The sequence below is a fragment of the Gossypium arboreum genome, chromosome 11, assembly GCF_025698485.1.
Source record: "Gossypium arboreum isolate Shixiya-1 chromosome 11, ASM2569848v2, whole genome shotgun sequence".
In the NCBI taxonomy this organism is placed as follows: Eukaryota; Viridiplantae; Streptophyta; class Magnoliopsida; order Malvales; family Malvaceae; genus Gossypium; species Gossypium arboreum.
Genome location: NC_069080.1, coordinates 62,273,351 through 62,293,005, shown reverse-complemented (window position 1 = coordinate 62,293,005; position 19,655 = coordinate 62,273,351). Strand labels below are relative to the sequence as shown.

At 33.7% G+C, this 19,655-nt stretch overlaps 1 protein-coding gene and 1 long non-coding RNA gene across 2 annotated transcripts; one reads left to right on the top strand and one right to left on the bottom strand.

The window, feature by feature from the left end:
• Window positions 1-268: 268 nt before the first annotated feature.
• On the bottom strand, window positions 269-1,213 carry LOC108472086 (uncharacterized). Its single transcript, XM_017773603.1, has 2 exons — window positions 973-1,213; window positions 269-780 (listed from the first exon to the last, which is right to left on the bottom strand). Exons 1-2 carry the CDS (start codon window positions 1,211-1,213, stop codon window positions 269-271), a joined length of 753 nt encoding a protein of 250 aa, XP_017629092.1.
• Window positions 1,214-3,213: 2,000 nt separating this feature from the next.
• LOC128284212 (uncharacterized) lies at window positions 3,214-13,029 on the top strand. The gene is made up of 4 exons (XR_008274583.1): window positions 3,214-3,845; window positions 4,071-4,240; window positions 7,407-7,491; window positions 12,806-13,029. It is a non-coding gene; the product is annotated as an uncharacterized LOC128284212 (long non-coding RNA).
• The last annotated feature ends 6,626 nt before the right edge of the window (window positions 13,030-19,655 follow it).

Sequence of the window (19,655 nt, the reverse complement as noted above, 5' to 3'; positions counted from 1 at the left end):
TTCTCACGAATGAGGGACCAAATCTTAGAAATGGATCTCCATAAGAAGGAATAACGACTCATTGATAACTTTTATGGAAAACCACTAGGGACTATATTTCGACCAAAGAACCTGAATCCAAAGGGCATTGACATTCGAAATGATATTAAAACCAACCTTTATCATGAAATAAGTGTTATAATCTTTCAACTGTCTAAGACCATAACCTCTATAAGGCTTAGGTTGACACACCGAATCCTAACTAACCAAGGCCATCTTAGAGCTACCATTATGAGATCCCCAAAACAAATTTCCTTAACATGCACTCAATCTCAGCACAAATGCCTTTGGGAACCATCATCGTCTGCATGAAGCAAATGGGAATCGAAAGCAAAATCGATTGCGCCAAAGTGACCTTACCAACAAAAGAGAGTTGTCTGGTATTCCAGCTAGTCAATTTACTGTGCACTGTATCCACCACAAAGCGTAATGTGCTACTAGTAACCTTGTCATGTAAAAGTGGCACACCAAGATAATGCCCCAAATTAATTACTTCTGGAAAACCCAAAAAGTCGCTTATACATCTCCCCAAGCTGTCATCCACACTCTTGGAAAAGAAAATATTTGTCTTTTGTATATTGATCCGGTATATCGAATAGTCACAAAATTCATCAAGAATGTCTTTCATGACACAGGTTTGGTTATCATCAGTATGACCAAAAAGAATCAAGCCATTAGCGAAGAAAAGATGAGATAACAGTGGGCCATCTTGAGCTTGTCTAATAGGAGACCAATTGCCAACTTCATTAGTATTACAAATACTATGACCCAACTACTAAATACAAAGAATAAACAAATAGGGAGATAAAAGACATCCCTGTCGAATGCCCCTAACTAGCCAAATTTTTTGCATTCAAACACTGTTCCACAAAACCTGCATAGTAAAGCTAGAAATTGTAGACATAATAAAATTTCGTAAAAAAATAGGAATACATGCAGCTTGAAGTGACGCATCGATGAAATCCCAACGAACTCGATCATAGGCCTTCTCGAGGTCTACTTTGATAGCCATACATTGCATGTTTTTCTGTGTACCCCTCATGGAATGTATAACTTCTTGCGCAATAACAATGTTATCAGTAATGTTCCGTCTTGCTACAAAACTAGTTTGCTCAGAAGCTATAAGCCTTGAAGAAACCACTTTAAAACGATCAACAATTGCCTTCATGACCATTTTGTAAAGGACAGAGCATAAGCTGATTGGTTGAAATTAATAGAAGTCCTCCGAATTCTTATTTAACTCCAAATCAATACATTTACCTTCAAAAATCCATTTCACCTACGTACAAACCGAGTCACCAACATTCTCCTACTGACTTTGATAGAACAAGGCATGATACCCATCACTCCCTAGTGCCTTCAAAGGTGTCATATCAAAAAGAGCAATTTTGATTTCCTCATAAGACACTAGTGTATTAAGGAAATTAAAATCTTTATCATTAAGCCTAAAAAAAAGCACTCGAAGGGAAATCTTTCCTTGACCTAAGATGTTCACCATACAAAGTGGAATAAAAATTGACTGCTTCAAGCTTCAATTGTTCATCATCTATAATCCACTCATCCAAACCATTTTTCAAAGCAATAATTCTATTCTGTTTTTGCCTCCTTAGAGTACGCATGTGATAAAAATTTGTGTTACAGTCCCTTAAAACCAACCAATCACAGCGTGCCTTTTGCTGCCAAAGGACCTTCTCATGATGTAACTCATTCTCCAATTCCTCTCTAATATCCATATCCACTTGCTTAGGATAATCTGAGTTTGTCCTATTACGCTCAATCTCAATGTTCTCCAACTTACAAGACATGATTTTCTTACGGGTAAAAATATGGCCATACACCTCCTTGTTCCAACTTTTAATCTGATCAGTAAACTTAGAATGCAAAGTCGACATGCTAGCAAACACATTCCAATTATGTTTGACAAAATCTAAAAAAGTCGAGTGCTCAATCCAACCCACTAAAATTTGAAACGGCCATCCCCATGGAGAGTGGAGCTCAGGCATTAGGGACAGTTTTAAAAGTCTATGATCGAATTTGAGGCATGGCAGATGTGTCACCAAGGAGTTTGGAAAGTTTGCACTCCAAGCATTGTTACAAATGGCTCTGTCTAAGTGTTCAACAATCCCCTCTCTGCCAAGTAAAGTGTGAACCTTGGAACCTTAAGTCTTGTAGTTGAGTGGAATCTATAAAACTCCCAAAAAAGGAGCACATTTTCCCCATAATTCGCCCTTTCCTTTTCTCACTAGAGGAAATAATAGCATTGAAATCACCAACCGCTACCCACGAAGACCCATGTAACGGAATATTATCCTGTAAAGCTTCCCATAAATTCCTCCGTTTTTGAATATTAGGACTACCATGCACAAAGGAGACTAGAAAGAGTTGCTTGAAGGAGCTATAGTTACTTTTGTTAAGATAAATTGAGGATGACTTTGAAGTACCTCCACATTAACAGAGTCTCTCCACCCAATCCAAATGGCATTAGAAAACCCAACTGCTTCCGCATGGTGTGAATTTTGGAAACCAAGCTTACCAATAATCAAATCCACTTTTTCACCACTAACCATTGTTTCTAATAGACTAATCAAATTTGGACAATGTTCTCGATTATATTCCCGAAAAACTTGAATAAATTTCGAACTCGCACATTCATGAAAATTCCAATAAAAATTAGTAAAATTCATAAATAAAATAAATATGAGTAAAAAAAGGCTAACCCCTTTCATAAAGTAGCAGAAGCTTCGGCACTACCGACTTTAACGTCTGATTTATTTGAAGAAATTTCCACTTCTGTGCTAAAAAACTCTGCCATAAATCCCATAGCTTCCAGAAGAGAGACTCGTGAACTACCCACAGGTTTAAATCTTACCCCACGCCTGCGAATAGATTTAATTATCAATTTCCCATTATGCCCCCTTCCTTTTCGACTTTCAACACCATACCCTCTAGAAATACTAAAAGGATCCCTATGCACCATTAATAATCGTTTCTCTATTTTTGATTTGGAATTATTATCCAAATTCTCCTTGAAAGTAACTATTGTATGTCTTTTAGGGTCAAGGACCTTAGAAATTAAATTCACTTTTACCCCATGCCGTCCTTCGAAAGTAGGATTCCCATGTAAGGAGGTTGCCTTATCTTTTGGAAGAGAAATAGGAGCAGTTAGGTTTTTTGCACTAATCCCATTACGCCATTTGAACTCAAATCCAAGGAAATGAGATTCTGACCCATTACCTACTGGGGCCCAGGACACTTAGGCGTGAGGCTTGTTGGTTGTTGCGATTGAGTACCCTTCTGTGACAGGCCATCAACTCACGCCGAATTCGCCCAATGCCCCCAGCTCCTGCCCAGTGTAAAACTCCCTCGAAGGCCCTAATTTATTTCCTCACCGTGGCCTCACAGACCCTCATCTAATTTTCCTCTAGCCAGCAACCCATTCCTTAATTTCAGCCCTCTACCTTTTAAATTTTTAAGAAAGGCACCCCTATTAAGCCTAATATTCCCCAGTTCCGTAGATAGTGCCCCTATATCTGCCATTTGAGCCTCCACATCCAGAGAGGACAAAGCTCCAAATCTGGAACCTTCCAAAATTTCCCCTGAAATTTTTGCTTTAAGACAAGATTTTTGTCCTATTTACGCCGGGATTTAAGTTCGACCACTATTCACGGATCGAAGACTTAGCCCGTGGCCACCAGAGCTTCACCCATCTTCGTCAGGACTGAATCATTGACTGTCAAGCTTGTAGAATTCTCTCCGCCGCTGTGACTGCTTCAATCTATCTAAGAAGAAGTACACAAACTTTTAAGGTGACCATATTTTCCTCATGAAAAACATACCTCAAGTAATGCCTTAAACTCCACTCATTGTAATTGACAGTTGACCCGAACTTGTGACGTTAGAGGTTTCTCTAGATCAACAACCACGGCCATACGGGCAAATTGCCCCCTCACACCACTGTCCATTTTAATGTCAAGTTTTACCACTTTCCCAATTAAACTTTCAATCTCCTATAATATTTTCTTTTGGTATAGGAATCCCGGCAGAGTCGGAAAGCTAATCAGGCTAATACCCCATTCAGGAAAGGTCTCGATGGGTCAAAGCCCATCGTCCATAGATGAACTGTGAGATGGTGCCTAAACACTATCCAGGGACTGTAGGTCAGCGCCACTTCATAATCAACCATGCTCTGGAATCTTACTAGGTAATGCCCATTAGCCACATCCATTATATGAAAGAATTGTGAGGGTTTCTAGAGACTGACAATATGATTGTGTAGAACCCTATAACATATATTCTGCCCTAATAGCTTGACCACCAAAGTAGACTCCATATCTTTAACCATAATCTTTTTTAGTCGATCAAAAAAGTCAATGCCAGGAATTCCATTTATGACAAATCTAAGGATATCACCATCCTCAAACTCTAAATCGAGATTAGTGGCACCACTGAGAGAACCAGAACCCGACCCACCCAAAAGTTTATCTTTTCAAGTGAATTTACTCACCTGAGCCAAATCAATTAAGAGGAAAATACATTTCAGCACATTCGAACTCACGTCTTCTTATACTAACAACAATATCTCGCCAATGAGTTACAATCAAAGAAATGTTATATTAATAATTACACAAATATTTTTAAAATATATAAAATATAATCTTAAAATTATACAAAATTTTCTAAAATTAAAAATGATATTTTAAATTTATAAAAATTATAGCTTTATCTATAAAATTAACCTTTAATTTTCAACATAAATTTATAAGTTAAATCTATAGATAATGCTACAATTTTAGAAATTTAAAATATAATTTTTTAATTTTATAAATTTTCATATAATCTTAAACTTTTATCTTTTATATACATAAATAAAACATTTATGTAAAATGTTATCATAAAAAATTGAATTTTAATATTGTTATCAAAAGGATGTTGGTTCGAGTCTATTGAAACACATTATTAAAAATGATCATATAATTCAAAAAATTGTAAAAATTTATAAAATAATTTTATATATTTGTGAAAGTGGTCTTTCTCCATTTTTTGTATTTAATTTTAATTTTTACAATAATATTTTTTACAGAAATGTTATATATATATAGATGAAACAGAATTTTAATATTATAGGAAAATTTCTAAAATTAAAAAATTGATATTTTAAATTTATAAAATTGTAGCATTATCTATAAATTTAAAATTTATGTTGAAAATTAAAGGTTAACTTTATAGCTACAATTTTATAAAATTAAAAATATGTTTTTGTTTTCAATTTTAGAAATTTTCGTATAATTTTAAAATTACATTTCTTTTATATATATTTAAAACATTTGTGTAATTATAAAGATTATGTTTCTTTAGTTTTATATCATATTTTAATTTTTTTCAAATCATAATATGCTATATAAATTTCGTATTAAAAATATTTTTATTCGATTTTTATTTTATATGTCCAAATTTCATAAAATTATAACTATTTTCTAAAATTTTCAATGTCTGTCTAAAATATTTATAATTATAATATATTTTATTTCAATATTGAGTTTAGTTTCTTCAAATTGTTTCTTTTTAACATTAATCTTATTATAGATTCTTATCATATTTATTTTGTTTGATGCAATGCCTAAAACTACCCATAGTCCCACCCCAACCCTTAAATAGGAGGATAATGCGCTTCAACGCACTCGAACCTACGTCCTCTTGCACTGACAACAATACTCATGCCAATCGAGCTAAGACTTAATCAACATCTTTGGAAATTGTTATGTAATATAAAATTTGTTACCTAATAATTCTTAAGGGTAATCTACAAAAATATCATCTAATTATGCCTTTCGTTCTATTTTGGTCACTCAAGTATTATTATTTTTAATTTAGTTGCTAAACTTTTCAAAATTAAATATTTTAGTCACTCTCCTATTAGTAAAGCCGACGAGGGCTTTTTTTATTGGTCTAATAACAAATTTAACACTGTAATGCTCACATATTCTATCAATTTGATCCTAAATATATATAAAAAAATCAATAAATTCAGACCTCAATGTTTACAAAATTTGTCAATTTAGTTTGAATTCTAAAATTAAATAAATTTAGCCCTTAACATTTACAAATTGGTCGATTTAGTTTTAATTCTAAAAATTTCAAAAAATATTTCTTTTAAAAACTTCATTTTTAATCCTTTATCAACTCTCTCAATAGCCACATCAATTTCATTTCTTTTCCTATGATAGTCAAGTGATTTTTAGCCTTTGGATTTTTCGAATCAATTTGTAACACCCCTTACCTAGTTCAATCGCTGAACCTGAGTAATAGGATGCTACAAACAAATACCAAACAATTACATGCAAATTATAGTTCGTAATCTCAATTAATTATCAACATATCATATATATAATCAAGTTTAACATGTAGTTCATGTAACAACTCGATTTAGACTCTAATCGGAATGGTGGTTTCAGGACCACAAATCCGAGTCAGAAAAATATTTTAAAATTCTTTTCTGTGTTTATTTTGTGTGAATTTATATCTGTGAAATTTTTGTGATTTAATTTTATTGTTTGAGTGTTCGATTAAATAAAAGGACTTAATCGCGTAAAATGAAAATTTAGGGGTTATTTCTAAAAGGGGTTGAATTGTTAGTAGCTTTCTAAATTGAAGCCTTAAGGTGGTAATTATGCCATTATTAATATATGTGGACGGTATTAGGCTTATCATATAAAGTTTTCATAATAATTCATTAAGGTTAAATTGGTAAATTAAACTTTAAGTTATAATATGTTATAATATATATAATAAAACATAAAACAAAGTTAATATATGTGTTATTATCATTGTTCTTTCCAAAACCAAATAAAAGAAAAAAGAAACTAGGGTTCAGTTGCTTTCCAAGCTCAATCAAGATAAGAGTTCAGCTCGGTTTTTGATAATTTTTACTTTTTTGATATTGTTGCTTCGAGTACTACAAAACTCATGCTTGAATTTTTTTATTTTGGTGAATATTTTGAGTTATGCCATTGTTGAGAGCTTGTGATTTTTGTTGTTTGATGTTGAAATATGAAATATATGTTTTAGATTAACATATTTTGTATTAGAGTTTTTTGATAATTTTGAGTAATTAGGACTAAATTGCAAAAATAATAATTTGAGGGACTAAAATGTGAAATAAATGAATTATATGGGCTTGTATGGATATGGGTAATATTCGGTCTAGCTTGGGTATGGAGAAATTTTGTGTATTTTGTGTTTTGTGCAATAGGGACTAAATTGTAAAAATTGTAAATGTAAAGGGTAAAATGGTAATTTATCCATTTATGTGTTTTTGGACTAAATTGAATGAAAATATGTTTGAATGAGCTTAATTTGAATATGTCTAGATCAAGAACCAAAGAAATCGGATTTAGATCGGGGAAAAACGAAAGTTGTTGACTAGCCGCTCCGTTCCGTTTTATATCGTCTGAGGTAAGTTTATAGGCAAATAGACGTGTTTAATTGTAGTTAAATGCTAGATATATATGCTGTTATGAAATGTATGAATATTTATATGCTATGGCCGAAAATGAAAAGGCTTGGATATTATATTTTCGAAGTCGTTTCAACCGAGTTACGACGTCTGAAAGCCCCGTATAAACCTTAGGAATAGTTAGGATAGATATGTCATGACATAGGATTCCGATATATGTGTGCGAGTAAGACCATGACATCGATATGTGACTACGATATATGTGTGCGAGTAAGACTCTGTCTGGGATAGTGGCATCGATATGTGGTTATATGTAAGACCACGTCTGGGACTTGGTATTGTACGATATATGTCTGATTATCCGAGTGTCCTACCCAATTCCGAATGGTTCATCGGGCAAAGGTAAATTGAGATCAAATGTGTAAAACGAGATATATGTCAGGCATGAAATAACTTGTTACTTATTTGAGGTAAGGTAAGTAAGTACCTTAGTTATTTATTGTAAATCTTGTAAGGGTGCAAATGAAGAATATATATATATGTGATTTTTATATTTGACTTTGTGAATGAGAAACTTGTATATCTTGAATAATCCATAAATATGCACTATATGATTAAGTATTTTTGGTTACATAATTAGTATATGTATATGTTGAATCATTTTGATACATGGGAAAATCTACGTAAGTGAATTTGGACTAAGTTTATTTAGGTCTACTTGGCTTTGGAGGCTGGTTAATATTATGCTAAAGTGAATGTATGAGTATTTGCCCAAGTGGATAAATTGTTTATAAATGTCTTAATTATCTTATTTGTAAGTTTGAGGTCAAATGCGATAAGGTTAATATGATTCGGTTATTTATAATATGTTAAAAATATTATTGAATGTTTATTTGCTTATGACTTATTAAGCTTCAAAAAGATTACTCTGTGTTTTATATGTGTTTTTGTTTTATAAATTTTGGATTCAAGTTACAAGCTCGGGGATTGTCAGCAAAGTCTATCTGTCAGCAAAGTCTATCACACTATCTACAACTTCGGTATTTAAATAATCAAACTTAAATTATGGCATGTATAGGCTGGAATTTGTTTTGAAACAATAAACTTTGGTTTTGCATAAAGGCCATGCGAAAATGGCTTATTTCTATGCTAAATTCAGTTATGCTTGATTGTGTTTGAAATCATTTTGGTTATAGTGTTAAGTGATATGATGAAATGATGTTTGTGATAGGTGAATTATGATTTACGAATGGTAGATAATATATACTTAGAGTTGGTTAATGACTAGGACTTGGTATGAATGAACTGAACACTAGTAAGTTGGTTGGTTTAGGATGTGTTTTATACTAAGATAAGGTGTATGTGAAATTGCTTATTATGCTTAGACTTGGTTTGATATTTTCTTAGTTATAATGCTTAATGAGTTTAGCCTTGGTAATTTGGTGATGGAAATTTTGGATGTGAATGCAGTTTTAAGTAATAAGATTCGGCTATGCAAAGTATTAAGTAAATAAAATGTTCCATGATGGTTTAGTCAAATGTTTTGGTATGAATTTCAATGTTAAACGTGGCCTTGATTTTTAGGGTAAGTGCATGCTACGTATATATATATATATATATATATATATATATATGCATTAATAGTATGTTTGGTCATGTTATGGCATTAAATTGCATATGCGATTGCTAGTTAAATTTAGTAATAAGATTTAAATTGGTTTTATCATATGCATGTGCTAAAGTTGTTTAATATGTCCGAAAATGGTTATGATAAAATAATGTAATATACTTAAGCTCAGTGAATCATGTTAAAATTTTTGGCATGTTAGTTGTTTACTAAACCATAAGTACGATTTGCTGTAAAGCTTTACTCGAGTATGCTTAATCACCCTCACTTGTACATGCATATATTCAAATGAATTGTTTTAGGTTAATATTCCATTAATGTATCTGTTAAATTGTTATATGTTTTATTTATAAATGTATAATTTGTTTTAATATATGCTGAATTATGACTTAAACATATTATTATATGAACGATATAAATCTTTATGATTTAACATTGATAATGTCATGAGCATTGATGTGTTTTTAAATAAAAAAAATGCAATGCATATTAGTATGAACTGAGATATGATCGGTAATGTCTCGTAGCCTAATCCGGCGATGGATACGGGCTAGGAGTGCTACAGTTCAATCAATTTTGGGTTAATATGGAGCTTGTGTAAGCTTAAACCAACCTGATATCAAACAGGGATAATTTTGAAACAAAAAAAAAGTTAGGAAAAATATGTAAACATGAGGTCACACGACCGTGTAGACAAGTCGTGCAACAGATTTATGTTGTATGGGGGTTGGGGTCACACGGCCATGTGAACAACCATGCACACTCACCAAGGCCGTGTGGTTCAAAAGTGTAAATATTTAAAAATATGCCACGTGGCTGTGTCGTTGGGTCGTGTAACATACTGTGACTCTATGCACAAAAAATCATCCAAATCTTATAGACCACACAGCCGTGTCCGGTGCTATGTAAGGCATACGGCCGTGTACCAGGTCGTGTATACATAGATAAACCTTTCAACGCAAGTTTTCTACCTCTAGCTCAATTATGCCACAAGTCTGTTGGGAATGTGCCCATATTGTAATAAACATGTAAATATTTTCTATTTATTTGAACGATGAATAAATAAACAAAGTTAATTTCACATTTCACTATTATGTCTTTTGTATTTTTGCCTTTTATATTTTGCATGCATAGCGAAATTGTAATAGACAAATATTTGCTAATTGATTGTCTAAGTTCAAACTGAAGATAAGTGGCATTGTAAGAATGTTTACATTATGAGAAAGACAACTTACTTTAGTAGATAATCTAAATAAGTCCGTAACCCCATAAAAGAATCGAAGTGAGCATTTGATTCAAATATTGATAAGGATTATTATGTCATCGACAATTCCAATTGGGGAGATGGCTAGTCTTGTAATGCCCAAAATCCCGAAAACCCCTGCTAAATTATTTTTGTATGTTGTGGCGTGAATGTGTGTTTGCCTTAGTGGTCTAGTACGTTGGGAGTATCTGGGAAGTCATGGGTTCAAGCCTTGGCTTGAGTAAAATTTTGGCTTTTTAAGGTTAAAACCCCTACCCTTGGTCAACATGGTTATATGCAGAACTTGTTAAAAACATGACAAAGTGCTAATGCTAGCCTAGTGGTAAGTGGCATGTGGTGTGTGCAAGGAGTCTAGGGTTCGAATCCCAGATTGTGCAAGGGCAGATTATTTTTATTGCTTGCCTTGGGAGGTAATAGTGTTTGACCGAAACTCTAATGAGGGGAGGGGAGTTTGAATCGGTCTTGGAGAGATTGTAGGAGGGAGTTAAGGAGAGAATTAAGGGATTTTGAAGTTGGGGGGAGTTAGTGCCGAATGGGGACTCTAGGCACTAAAGAATTTGGCTTAGGGGTCATACTTCTCATTTTGGTCAGTTTTGTACTCTCGTTTTCCCTTTTTATGTTTTGGAGTCTTTTCCACAAATACTGAGTAGCCATTTTCTGCTAGGGGTCTTTGGGCTACTTCTCATTTTGACCATTCGGGCACTTGCCTATTTAGTTTTGGCTCTTTATGATAGTGCTTATTGATCAACTGTCTCCTCTTTCTCTTCTTCTCAACTTTCGGGTTTCTGTTCTTGATTCCTTAGCCGATTATTTCCTCTTCTTCCCTTCGACTTTCTTTACTCTTCTACTGTGTTGGCTGAACTTAAGGTCATTTGTTCTTCAAAGCCGAACACCTTGTTCCCACTTTTATTCTTCCTTCTCTTGGCCGAATAGTTTTTGGTCGAACACTCTTTTTCAATTTGGGCGACTTCTAGGCTTGTGTCTTGGCTAAATATTAGTAAGTCTTCTTCTCAGGAAATGTCGATTTCTCTTTCTGTGGGCTGAATGTACCCTTCTCACTCATTCTTTTCTCCTCCTTAATGGTTGACTTGTAACACTGTGATTTTGCCGTTAGTTGCTAAGGGTTTGTTTTTATAAGCAAGGTTTAGGGTCGATTACTCTTTCCCCTACAAGTGATCCTTTCATTCGCGGTGAGTATTTTAAGTTCTACATAGTTATTTTGGGTTACAGATTCTTATGAAGTGGTTAACTATTTCGTGTGAAGGTTATAGTTTTGGAGAGAATACATTGGTTGGATCAAAAGGGGGTCTTGTGTTTGGTTGATTGGTAAGTAGCGATGAGTAGGGTAAATTATTCTTAATACCTTGGTTTTGGATTAACCACGTATGTGACTAATGGTAGGGTTGTTGTGAATCATAGGTGCTTCGACCTCGGAAGTGTTGCATCTACAGTTCCATAACAGGTGTGTGAACACTACCATTAGATGTGTAACAGCAAAAGCCAAAAAGCCGAAAAGTGGGCTGGAGGTACCACACAGGCGCGTGGCCACCTGTGTGGCAGGCCGTGTAATCAAACATGGCTGTGTGGGTGACTAGATGGCCACGAGCATTCTCATGGACCAAAATGATACTGGGCCACGTTAGGCCGTATGGGCTTGTGGGCCCCACACGAAAAAATTGCGCTAAATATAGAAAATTGTGGGCTAGGTTGTGTGAACTACACAACTGAGGCCATTTTTGGGCTATGTGGGCCATACGAGAGTGTGGGCCGATATGGGCCCACAATATGGGCTATAGGCCTATTAGCACTGATCGACTGTTAAGGTTGCACGGATCGTTCGAGACGACTGTGGACCTACTATTGGGTTAGTAAGTACACTTGGACTCCATACTGATGAAATGACCATTATACCTCTTTGAGGTAAATTGACTGAAATACCCCTGTATTATGTATGATTGTTTTTGAGCATGACATTTCTGCATACACGTATGATATTATGTTGCATTACATGGGGTGGGATACATGATTTTGGAGGAAGTGTACTAAAAGGCTATAAGCCTATTACTGGTAGCTCTGCTGCGAATATTGTTTTAGTACTGAAATTAGTACGACTTGGTGTGTAGGGTTGGGTGGGTCGATTTTATCCCCACATGGTGTGTAGGGCTAGTACGAAGATGGTGTGTAGCGGATGGATTGGGTAGGATTCTTTGTTTACATACTGTACTGAAATGGACTAAGGCGCAGACTGCCTCTGTTATTAAAATGGGCTCAGGCCCAGACTGATACTGTTACTGAAAAAGAGGCTAAGGCCCTAACTGGAACTAACGAGCTGAGGCCCAGATCGTATTTACTCTGATTGTTTTTTATTTTGGCATTTCTCACACTGAGTTTTCGTAAACTCAACCATCTATTATTTGTGCAGGAAATCCCCAAGCTTAGACAGATCGAGGCGATGGAGGACTTAGTAGTGGCCACTCAACCTAGTTATTTCCTTTTTTTTTATAATTAAGATTTTATATTGGGTTTTTATTATATAATAAGGCCGCTTTAATTTTTACTTAAATTGGGAGATTTAATTAGATTATTTATCTAATTATTTTATTTTACCTGTTAATAATAGTACATTGATTTTCATGAAAATACAAACAATACGCAACACTTTTTAAAAGCTTCCGTAACAAACACGGTTTTAAAGTTAGTAATAAACTGGTTTAAGTAATATTTTACCTAAACAATTTGAGTTTTCACAATGAACTAGGCCTCCTAACCTTTTGTTATTAATTTAAAGAAGTGTTTATAAAGAACAAAATTTTCATCAATTAATATATTGGAAAACACTCTAATGTGACATCACAGATTCGGCCATAACGTCTAAGCCGGGTTTGGGGTGTTACAAGTCTTGGCTATCGAAGCAGTTGACTCTACGAGTAGAGACATAGATGTATTGATTAGTAGAATGATACATTGGACTGGACCTAAGATGAATTAATTATGAATTCGTTTGTGAATTAATTCACTTGTGACATTCATGGTGTGGTTTACCTAAATCCTGAGTTAGTCAATGACCATGCCTATGCAACTCATGTGCTTTGACATAAGTAGAGGCTTATACTCTAAAGATGATCGAGCCCATAGCCGGTATGTTGGATACATCACTTGTGTATGAAACGGCTCTACTAGCAATAGTGAAATTTATTGCTCAATTAAAGGGTTAATGATATCTTCTCATTAGCATTGTGTGGATTGATAAATATGGAATGTGACCACAGGTTTCTTGTTCTCGAACGATCAATTTGTCATAGTCATTTATTGACAGTAATCATATTTATCATTAATAAGACACAATGGTGACAATGAGATAAAATAAGATTGTATTGAGTGAACGAATTTAACTAAAAGAAATCAAGGATATCATATGAGGGTAACACACACCTGACGAGGTCATTGGACAAAGTAGTTGGATGAATTGCTTTTGTAAAGAGTATTCAATAAGGAGTTTTCTATCATGGTACTTCTTGTGGACTAACTCTATGACTAAGTAATTACAAATTATCCGAACGATGCTTCTAGACATAATTGCAATTAATAGAGCCTAATTGTATATGTATGATTAGTCCTTTCGCTAGCTCAACAAAAGCCTGATCGGATTGCATTTGATTAGAAGAAAATTCTATGACTTTGGAGATAATTTAATTAAGTCGATTTATGCGATGTGGAATTAAATTAGGTGGTTATGAGAATTGTTCAACTAGAGAATTTGATTAAAGAATTTTCTTGAAAATTTAATTTGGAAAACTAAGTGATTTTTGGAAAAAATAATTTGGATCAAGTAAAATTAAATCTATCAAATTAATTAAAACTAATATGATATGTTTGGAAATTAATTTCTCAAGTTAGACAATTGGCCCAATAGGTAATTGAACTTGAAAATTGGACCCGAGATCATAAATTAGGCCTGGGAGCCCAAAATTGAGACCAAAAAACTTGTCAAATCAGGCCCGATATGTGAAACCGAGCTGACGGTCCAACCGGTGGCTAGACCAGACCAGTCAGGTTACCATTGACCTGGACAAAATTGGCTGTAACAGTCCAATTTTGGGCCTAATCAGAATTGTGGTCCCGGGACCACAAATCTGAAGTCAGAGAAATTATATTATTATGATATTAAAACATGTTTTTATTAGTGCATGAAATATTTGGTGAAGTAATTTTAACGTTTGCGAGTCCAATTGCGAGAAAGGATTAAATCGCATAAAATACAAAAGTCCTAAATTGATAACTAAAGGTGTCAAATAACTAGAGAATAAAATTTGAGGGTATTTAAAGGGCAATTAGACCCTATTGTGATAGCTTGGTCGGCCATGGGTGATGAAAATGTTGAAAAGTCAACATTAGGTAATTTGATGACATAATGTATGATATAATAATGCCAAAAAGCTAGCTATCATTTCCTTTTCTCCATCCTTTCTTTTGACTAAAATTTTCAGCAAAGAAATGGGGTTTTAAGAGCTTGAAATTTCAGCAACTTTAAACCTTCACAAGTAAGTGATTTTAATGACTTTCTTGAATTTTTTGTACTTTTGAGACCCTTGAAGCATAAGTTTTCAAATGAGGGTACTATTTTTCAAAATGATTAAGAGTTTAGGTTTTTTCCATGAAAGGATTTGTAATTTTTGTTGAGTTTTTATGGAAGAAAATGAGTCTTGGGTGTCTTATAAACAACTTTTGTGAAATATGTTAACATGAAAATACCTAAAAGGACTATTTTGCATAAGTTGTAAAATAGGTGTTAAGGATGTGAAATAGTGGGAATTTAGAGTTTCTATACGAGTAAAAAGGGTTCAAATAAGCTTAAGATACGAATAAATTTGATAAAAATCGATTTTCGGGCCTAGGGGTAAAATCATCATTTTGTCAAAGTCTAAGGGCAAAATGGTCATTTTACCAAAGATATGAATTTTCGATTGTTAAAATTTATTTAGTGACTAAATAAGTACATTTTGCTATCGTAGATTAAGAAATACCGAATTCGAACCTAGACTGGAGGAAAGCCAATCAAATCGATTAAATCGACTAGTTACCACATTTTGTAATCCGAGGTAAGTTGTTTGTAAATAATACAACTACAATGTTAATGTATGTGTTGAATTGTACTTGAATTTAATGTAGCATGGATTGCTTGATTGTAGAATTGAGAAAGCATGATGGTAATAGAGATAGTAAAGTTCCCGTTTGAACCTAGGAAATAAATCGGATATTCATGCTATAACATATGAGTTATTGTGAACTAGTGTAAGACATGTCTAGGACATGCAATGGCCACATTATGAGAGCTTGTGTAAGACTATGTCTGGGACATGGCATCGGCTTTGAGACGAGTGCTAGTGTAAGACATGTCTGGGACATGCATTGGCCTCGAGACGTAAGCCAGTGTAAGACATGTCTGGGATATGCATCAGCTACGAGATGTGTCAATGTAAGACCATTTCTGGGACATGGCATCGGCATAGATATGCTAGAACTTGTGTAAGTCTATGTATGGGACATGGCATCAGCACTTGACCCCATGTTTGAGGCTAAATGAGTATCCGATAATGTTCCAAATGGTTCAACGGTGAAGGTATGATTTCAAGTTAATAAGGAAAGTATAACTGTGTTGTGAGTGGTACAGGTACCTATATGATATGTATGAAATGTGAGCTTAATATATGCTATATGAGGTGTATTGAATATTGATGAGTAAGTTTTGCTTATTCCCCTTGTGTATTATGATACTTGTTGATAAATGGTAAAGTTATGTTGTATATTTATTTATATGCAACTTATTAAGCCTTATGCTTACTCCTACTCCTTTGCATTTTCTTATAGTGCTGCCTATCTAGCTCAAGGATCAAAGGAAGTTAGAGATATCGATCACACTATCAATCGAAGCTTTCAGTATAGTTTGATTTATATTTTTGAATATGGCATGTATAGGGCTTAGACTTTACTATTTTTGTGTCATTGAGAACTGACCAAATGTGTTGGCTTGGGTTGGTAACCCTTCATTTTGTATTAAGACTTGAGTGGTGGCAAATATTCATTTTGATTTATATGCAAAGATGTATTTTCATAAATGAATAAAATGCACTATTGGAATGTTATCTATTGTGGCTGATTGGTTTAAATAAGTTATCCTTGTATTGGTTTGGTTGCTTTTGTGTAGGTTGTGTAAGTAAGGGTGGCAAATAGACTTGGTAAATAACCTTATATTGTCCACACGGGTAGACACACAGGCATGTGTCTAGGCCGTGTGTGACATACGGTCTACCCTATGGGCGTGTGGTCCGGCCGTGTGTCCCCTGCACGTAAAAATTTTAAGTCAGTATGCATGATAGTAAACACACGGGCAGAGACACAGTCGTATGTCTCAGCCATGTGATGGACACGGCCTAGCACACAGGCGTGTGCCTTAACTGTGTGACATTTTGGGTATGCTGACGTCAGAAATATAATGTCCAGGTTTTTGCATACGGGCTAGGACACGAGTGTGTCATAGCCGTTTGAAGGACACGGGCCAGGGACACGGGCGTGTACTAGGCCGTGTGAAAACCCCTGTAGGTGTGCATTTAGAATTAATTCTACACGGGCGTGTTACCCTTCTACACAGGTATGTGCCCTGTTTCAAAGTTAAATTTTTCTATAAATGGTTTAAGGACCCGGGTTGATCCCGAATAGTTTTCAGTGGCCGATTTGGGGCTGGTAGGCCCATAATAAAAAAGTTTAAAGTAGAAATTGAAAATTTCTAATTTGGACCAAGTCTTGGTGACTTGGGGAACATTTGTGTGTGCATGAGATCGAGTTAGGTAATGCCTTGTATTCCGTTCCAGTGTGGGTTACGGGTATGGGGTGTTACACCGACAGTAACCGAACAAGCTCAAGGTGCCATAAGGGTGTCGCACATGCATCATCGAACACGGTGGCGTTGGCGGCTACGATGGTGGCATTCGGGTGGCCAACGGCGATTGGTTTTCGATGGTTGAGCACTGGAAGAGTTATACTCCTATTGTGACTCTACCGGAGAATTTAATTTCAGTTAACTATTTCAAAAATAATATTATTTTAATAGTTTAATATTATATTTAATTTAATACTTATCTTAATATTATTTTATTAATTTAATTTTAAAGTGATTATCTTAATATTAAATTTAATTTAATGTTTATCTTGTACATCAACATTCTATTATTTTAATAAGATTTAAGATTAAATTTAATCAAATATTTATCTTGAAAATATTATATTAATTTAATATTAAAGTGATTAAGTTTAATCATGGTTGAACTCTCTACACTCTCTTTATATAAATAGAGCATTGGGTTATTATTTTTCATAAACTTAAATTCAAGAGAAATCTAACAGCTCGTTTTTCAGTGGTGTCAAAAACATCGGTTTCTGGGCCAGAAATCTAATAAGTGAGTTCATAAATATTATTATTTAATATTTTCGAGTCAAATATGATATTAAAATAAATTTTAATATTGACAATTTATGCTATTTGAATGAATAATTAGGTTCAAGTGGTATGACCCTAAAGTCAAGTGGTTTTAAAAAATGAGGTAGTGAGACCTCGTTTCTATAAACTAAGCCGTAAACATTTAAAAATTTACGGAGTGTTATTAAGGTTTATTAAAGTTTAGTTAAGAAATTTTACTGTTTAAATAGTTATTTAATTGAAAAGGACTAAATTGTAAAAGATGTAAAAGTTTAATTCTATTAATTAAATGTGTCTAATAGCTATGAAAAGGTAAATTGTTGGACTTAGTTGGTAATTATACCAATTGAATTATTGGTGGATGGTTTGGATAATTAAAACCTTGAAATTTGGTTGATTTTTAAAAGGATAAGTTTGTAATTTTATAATTAAATGAAATTAAAAGAAACAAAAGGCCTAAATGCTATCATCTTTTTGGTTTTTCTTAAATACAACCAAAACCTCCATGGATAGCTTAAGGAAGCTTTCAGCCAAATTGGTTTTGTGTGCATGGTAAGCATTTTGATCCCGTTTTTAATGATTTTTATATTTTTGTTATCGTATTAGCTTAGTCTAGCTAACCCGGGGGTCAATTTGTTAAATTGTTAAATGTTTAAAAATTTTACCATGGATGAATTTGAGGTGTTCTTGAAATTTTATAGATTATTAAGTTTTATTGTTAAATATAAGTATTTTGTTAAGTAATTTTTGATGATTTTAGTGTTTAAGGACTAAAATGTGAAATTAGTAAAAGTACAAATATTTGTTATGAAATAACAAGAAATATGGGTTGTACGGTTCAAAGCAATTCGGTTCATCATGGAACTGAATAAAAATGGTTAATTTTCATGTTTTGGGCTTAGAGACTAAATTGCATAAAAGTAAAACATTAAGGGCAATTTTGTAAAAGTGTCAAAAATGACTTAATTACATAAAATGAATTGATTTTGCAGTTTGAATTAATGAGTTGAATGAAATTAATAATTTAGATCAAGAACGAGTGAAAAATCGAGGAGAAGAGAAAATTATCAAATAACCCTTGTATTTAGTCATTGCTGCAATTTAGCTAAGGAAGTTCATATAAACTGTATTCGGAATAATGTTGTGTAAATTGAATGTTTATTATGTTGTTTTAATGTAAATCAATTAATATATCAATATAATGGGGCAATGATGAATTGACGGATGTCGAGTCTCGATTGAACCTTAAGAATTCTTTGGATACAGATGACATATCATTAGGGATTTCATGTTTCGGCTGTTGTTCTTGAATGTCCTACCGATGGTTGAGGTCCTACATTTGTTGTGGATACTCCACAGCTTGTGTGAGCAGGCCCATTTCACAGCTCGTGTGAGTAATGATGTAAAGGAAAGGTTACAATTATATGTTTAAGCACACTTTGTGTGAGCTTTCCTGAGGATTTAATGAAATTCTAGATGGTTCAACGGGTATGAAAAGGAAACGAAATGGTAAGTATCCAAATGGAATGAATCATGAACTTATGAAAAGTATTTATGATCTAAATGCTACGAATATGTGTATAAATCTACTTCTTACATGGATGAATGCATTTAAATCATGTACAAGTGCACTAACTTGTGAATTGATGATGTTTTTTAGGCTTATGCTAAACATTTGGAAATGAGTGGTATGTAAATGAAATGATTCATAATTTTATGAAAAGGTTGATGATATGCTAATGTTGGTCAATTAAAGGTTATATTCATAGATGGTAAATTTCCTATATTATGGATGATC